The sequence below is a fragment of the Chinchilla lanigera genome, unplaced genomic scaffold (genome assembly GCF_000276665.1).
Source record: "Chinchilla lanigera isolate Chin_1 unplaced genomic scaffold, ChiLan1.0 scaffold00041, whole genome shotgun sequence".
NCBI lineage: Eukaryota > Metazoa > Chordata > Mammalia > Rodentia > Chinchillidae > Chinchilla > Chinchilla lanigera.
The window spans coordinates 15300228-15306023 of NW_004955442.1; the positions used below are offsets into that span (position 1 = coordinate 15300228).

Genomic DNA, 5796 nt, shown 5'->3' on the forward strand with positions numbered 1-5796 from the left:
TAGGTTAGGCCTGGGCTCCACATTTATTTATCCCTCTATTTCCAAGGTACCTTGGCCCTGTGCTCCCCACACCTCAGTCCCAAGACTATCGTCTTGGGGTGCGTCAGCTTCAGGCATGGCATCATCTTCCAGAAGGTGGCTGAGCTGGGCCAGCTGCCTGCGTATGAGTCTGGAGGAGCGGTGCACTCGGCGTACACGCCGCAGTAGTCCCTGCAGCATCGTCTGGCTACGCTCTTGTCGCTCACTCCAGGCCTCCCGCAGCTTGAGGTAGCAGTTATAATGAGCAAGCTCTGCCATGCCCAAGGTCGCCCCACAGCCCAGGGGGCAGTGCTGCTGGCCACCCTGCTGGCAGTGCTGCTGATGCTCAGCCAGGGCACCACGCAACACCTGGGCAGAGCAGCCTTCATTGGGGCAGGCCATCAGCTCAAACGGGCATGAGTCTTGGTGCCCCTTTCGGTGGGCCAGAGGGCAGGTTACCAAGCAGCCAGCTTCAGCATTCTTGCACTGGAGGTGAAAGAGAGGTATGTGTGAGCCAAACCAGCTACGGCATTGCCAGCTGGGCCTCCCATAGAATCTCATCTACTGAACCAAGAACCAGGTGAACTGGAAGCTGCCTGAGCTTTTCTAACTCCAGAAAGAACAGCTAACAGGGAACTGCCAGGAGGCAGGGAGATCTCAGGCATTCTAGAGGAAGGCACAAGCCTGAGTCTTATCAATGGGGAAATTTTAGTTGTTTTTTGAGACAGGGTCTGGCTATGTAGTTTAGGCTTGGCCTCAAACTTGTGATAATCCTCAAACTTGTGGTAATGGTTCTCCTCAAACTTGTGGTAAGCCTTTACCTTCCGAGTGCTGGGATTACAGATGTGTGTCACCACACCTGTTTTTTTTTTAATTTTAGTTTCTGGCCAGGTGTGGTGGTGCATGCCTGTCCCAGCACTTGGAAGGCTGAGGCAGGATTGTCAGAAGTTTGAGGCCAGCCAAGACTACATAGGGAACTTAAGGCCAGGCTTAACTATACAGCGAGACCCTGTCTCAAAAACAAAACAAAAAGATCTTAGTTTCACCATCTGTAAAATTAGGGGACTGAAGAGTAATGGCCAGCACACCAGGCACTTCATCCTCTAAAAATCCTCTATAATCCCCATTTACAGCTGAATACCAGCGTCTCAAAAAGGTTAAATAACTTGTCCTAAATTGCTGGGGAAGTAAGTGATACAGTCACTATTCAAACTTAGCCAGGTCTACTGACCCCTGGGCTTCACTGGGTTCTTTTTTTTTTTTTTTTTTTCAGACAGGATCTTGCTTTGTACTCCAGGCTGGCCTTGAACTTGCAGCAATTGTTCCAACTCAGCCTTCCAAGTGCTGGTATTACAGGTGTGCATCACCATGTTCGACATGCCTGGATTCCTCTTCCCCTTTCCTGGCTCTGCCCCACCCCCACCAAAGGTAAGAGTGGATGTACTGAGCTACCTTGACTTCTAAATGGCCAATGGTTCTCCGGAGTTTATTCACATAGACCATCTTTTTTCTTTTCACCTCTTTCCTGCAGCACGGACAGGTGTTTTGTCTGGAACAAGGCAGGAGTGGGATTGAGTGTTGGGGGGTGGAAGGGGTCAGTTAGAGGTGACATGGCTGCTGGGTTAACTCCACCTTCACTGGGTAATCCAAGTGGTCCTTCTCCAGCTGAAGGCGTAGGAGGTATAGCTTTCAGTTCCAGGGCTGGAGCCAGGAATGCAGACACCATGGAGAAAACCCAGGTTGGTGTCCCAGGTTTTGTGGCTGAATCTTACAGCCACTGGGACTCAGTGTTTGGCACACTTTCCCCTTTTGGACAACATCAATGGCCTCCCCAACCCTCCCAGCTCCCTGGGTACCCTTGTGGCACCTGGCTAGCCAATGAAGGATGCATTTTTTGCAGAAGATGTGGCTGCATGGCAACCTCATCGGCCTGTTGAGAACACCATGGCAGACGGAGCACAGGAACTTGGAGTCAGGAGGGCTGGCAAAGAGGCTGAGATCATACCCACCACTCTGCAAAGACCAGGTCAACGTTAGGTCTCACTGGGACCAGGCTCAGAGCTACTCCCTCCACATGTCCAGGAAAAGACCTTGGCAACCTTTGGGTGGGAAGAGTCAGTACTACTTGGGAGGGGCCAGTTGCAGGAATCAACTCCTAAGACTACCAATTGTAATTGTGGGGTAGAGAAGCAGAAACCCAGGTAAAGCCTCCCGAAAGTCCTCCTCGTCTCATACAGGGACTGTAATCCACTGTCCATCCTTTCTCAGCAGAGTAGTGAGCTCCATCCCTGGACTGCTGAGCATCTGTCCAGACTTGGGAATATTATTTCAGAAGTGGAAGTAGGTGGGCCCCAAGCTTACCATGCTCTGTGTCTGGATGGCACCTCCACTGACACCAGCGTTCAGGAGCCTCCATTTTATATCAGGTGTAGGATGACATCACAGTGGCATTGCCCACTGTGACAGCTCAGGCAGTCACAGTTGTGGCCCAGGGTTCATGCGGACCTTGCACCATCTAGCTAGCCCTTGCTGCCCTCTCTAATTATAAGTAGGACGGCCCCAATTCAGGACAGGTCTATGAACCTTTTTCCTTGCCTTTTTTCTTTGAGACAGGGTCTCACTATGCTGTTCAGGCTGGCCTTGAGCTCACTTTGTAGCTCAGGCTGGTCTCAAACTCGCAACGATCCTCTTGCCTCAGCCTCCAGAGTGCTGGGATTACAGGCATGTGCCACCACGCCCGGCTTCTCCTTGCCTTGGTTGTGGCTCACAACTGATTTCCCAGCAGCACTAAGCAGGGAACCAAGGTCAGCACAAGCACAGGAACTGCTGCCTCCCATAGTCCTGCCCAGGTAGCCAGGTCTCCAAAGACTTTAAGGGCATTAGACATTGAACCATGGGTTCTCTTCACTAACATCCACGACTGGGATGGCTCCATAGAAGAGAACTAAATCCTGGCACAACTTGTAGCCTCTTTTCTGCATCCAGGGCAGGTTGACCACTTGGGCAGACATGTGCAGAAGGCCCGGGTGATACATGCTCCCGTGGTTCAGCATCATTAGAATTCGAACTACCTAAGCCTAGGCAGCGCCAGACCTTTCAAGGATTATAGGAACAGGAACCCACTGAAAACTCATGAGTTGTGAACTCTGTACTTCTCCATCATTGTTTGGGGTTTGATGGCCCAGCTTCTGTTACTTTAGCCCTGAGCACTTCACCTATTGGTGCTGAGGTTACGTCTGGAGCACAGACACAGACCTGGTTTTCAGACTGGCTGACATGTAGGTATCACCTGCCAGTCTCCCAACCATTCATTACCTTTGTGGTGTGTCAAGGTGGAGGTGACCTGGTGTGGGTGAGGACATCCCACTACGGCTCGTGAGTTGATTCCTGCAACTGGCCCCTCCCAAGTAGTACTGACTCTTCCCACCCAAAGGTTGTGAGATCTCGCGGTGTTTTGTGAGCTACAAACGTTTCTTGTCGCAATACTGCACATCTTTCAGACAGACAGGTAGGGAAAAACTACAAGACCAGTCATACGTGGAAAATTGAGTTTTATTTGAAAAATGAGAAAAAAAAAAAAGAAGAAAGAAAAATGAGGACAATGGAGTTCTGCCCACGCGGTCCTAGTGTCGTCCGCCTCGGGGCAACGGGGAGTCCTGTGAAAAAAACAGTAGGGGGTCAGGGGTCTAAGGCGGGGGCCAGGCGCGCGTGCAGCTGCCGGGGGTGTCGGGGCCTGGGTTTCACCCTCCCACACCGGCAGCGGGCGGTGAGCTAAGGCCCCTGGACATTCTGGGCGCCGAATCTCACCCACGACTATGGCCAAAGCCGTGGGTGATTTTCAACAAACGCCGGACTCCAAGCCACTAGCACGTACGCGCGGCGCTTTAGCCGATCGAACTTACCCGGGAAAGACGAAACCGCGCGGGGCCAAAGGAAGTCAAAAGAACCACGTCGTGTGCGCGCCTAATTACAGCAGCCGCCACTCTGCGCAGGCGCAAATCGCGGTCCGCGGAGGCGCACGCAGAGCCAATCACAGTCGCCGATGGGCGCTCGGGGCGGGGCAACCGAGATCTCGCGGCGTTTTGTGAGATAAAAGTTTCTTGTCGCAGCGTCTCGTTCTTCTTTCTCGGGGAAACACGTGAGTTGACTTCTTTGTAATGGCGGTTCGTGTTCTGTGCGGTGGGGATCCGCGAACATCGGGCCAAGCTCGGGCCGGTGGGACTTGGACAGGTCAATTAGGGTGCCCCTGGCGGCTGCAGAGCCCTGAGCCCCATTGACTGTTACTGTGGCTTTTTACAGCAAATGGCGGATGACGCCGGTGCAGCGGGAGGGCCCGGAGGCCCCGGGGGCCCAGGCCTGGGAGGCCGCGGCGGCTTCCGCGGAGGCTTCGGCAGTGGACTTCGAGGCCGCGGGCGCGGGCGCGGCAGGGGCCGGGGCCGAGGCCGCGGGGCTCGCGGCGGTAAGGCCGAGGACAAGGAGGTAGGTGTGCGCCTGGGCGGGGTTGATCCTGGGGTTGAGCGCCCCGGAAGCGGCCCTGTTGACGGATGTCTTTCTTCACAGTGGATTCCTGTCACCAAGCTGGGCCGGCTGGTCAAAGACATGAAGATCAAGTCCCTGGAGGAAATTTATCTTTTTTCCTTACCCATTAAGGTATTGCTGTGACAGTCTAGCCTCTGTCCGGGGAGCGTCATTTGGGCGAGAGTCGGAGGGTTGAGATCTGCTATGGTCAGCATCGAGAGGGTCTCTTGGTTTGTTTTGTGGGAATCGAACTCACGACCTCACGCTTGCCAGGCAGGCGCTGTGCCGCTGATCTAAATCCCCAGCCCCAAAAGGGTCTCTTGGAAAGAAGGTGGCAGTTGTGAGAATGTGGGTGCACTGATTCAGCCGGGAGTAAGGAGACTTAACTTTGAAAGAGATTGTCTAAGCCTGGTTCCACCATCGTGGTTCCACCTGGGGTGAGTGTTTTTATGTTACCGTTTTTTAATATTTTTGCCAAAAATCTCATTTGTTGCAGGAGTCTGAGATTATTGACTTTTTTCTGGGCACATCTCTCAAGGATGAAGTTCTAAAGATCATGCCTGTGCAGAAGCAAACTCGTGCCGGCCAGCGGACCAGGTTCAAGGTATCAGGACCATTTGTATTTGGGCTGTTTGTATCAAAAAGGGGTGGGTGATTCTCTCCACTCTGCACAGTTACACTACTTGTGGTGTGACTTTCGTACCGGAGAGAGACAGAAAAGAGTTCTTCAGGACCCTGAACTGGCCTCATGGTGGCCTTTATTTCTTTGAGGAGCACAACAGGTCTTGGATGGTGGTGGGTCTCTATCCTGTGGAGAACCACCAGCTATCTCACAGTCTCTTCACAGGCATTTGTTGCCATTGGGGACTACAACGGTCATGTTGGTCTGGGTGTAAAGTGCTCCAAGGAAGTAGCCACTGCCATTCGTGGTGCCATCATCCTAGCCAAGCTCTCCATTGTCCCGGTGCGGAGAGGCTACTGGGGGAATAAGATCGGCAAGCCCCACACTGTCCCTTGCAAGGTAAGACTCTTGCGGGGGAGTGATGATGGGTCTACAATGGAGACATGCTTTGGCTCTTACTCCTGATTTCTTTTTTCAGGTGACGGGCCGCTGTGGCTCTGTGTTGGTGCGTCTGATCCCTGCCCCCAGAGGCACTGGCATTGTCTCAGCCCCTGTGCCCAAGAAGCTGCTGATGATGGCTGGTATTGATGACTGCTACACCTCTGCCAGGGGCTGCACTGCTACTTTGGGCAACTTTG

At 53.2% G+C, this 5796-nt stretch overlaps 2 protein-coding genes across 4 annotated transcripts in view; one reads left to right on the plus strand and one right to left on the minus strand.

Moving 5' to 3' along the window:
• On the minus strand, nucleotides 1-3418 carry Rnf151 (ring finger protein 151). Of its 2 annotated transcripts, none has more exons than XM_005391496.2 (4): nucleotides 3334-3418; nucleotides 1886-2031; nucleotides 1471-1567; nucleotides 1-504 (listed from the first exon to the last, which is right to left on the minus strand). In XM_005391496.2, the coding sequence occupies exons 2-4, from the start codon at nucleotides 1942-1944 to the stop codon at nucleotides 28-30; spliced, it is 633 nt and encodes a 210-aa protein (XP_005391553.1). In that variant the 5' UTR covers nucleotides 1945-2031; nucleotides 3334-3418; the 3' UTR covers nucleotides 1-27. The 2 variants fall into 2 exon arrangements, with proteins under 2 accessions (XP_005391553.1, XP_005391552.1); XM_005391495.1 differs by lacking the exon at nucleotides 3334-3418 and adding an exon at nucleotides 2380-2423.
• A 660-nt stretch (nucleotides 3419-4078) lies between these two features.
• The window catches only part of Rps2 (ribosomal protein S2), a gene marked incomplete in the record, with an annotated part of 2294 nt that continues 576 nt past the window's right edge, over nucleotides 4079-5796 (plus strand). The window contains 6 exon segments of one of the 2 annotated variants that reach the window (XM_013517681.1): nucleotides 4079-4156; nucleotides 4318-4497; nucleotides 4579-4668; nucleotides 5033-5140; nucleotides 5384-5557; nucleotides 5637-5796. In XM_013517681.1, the coding sequence (XP_013373135.1) occupies nucleotides 4321-4497; nucleotides 4579-4668; nucleotides 5033-5140; nucleotides 5384-5557; nucleotides 5637-5796 (709 nt within the window). 2 annotated transcript variants of the gene reach the window in all.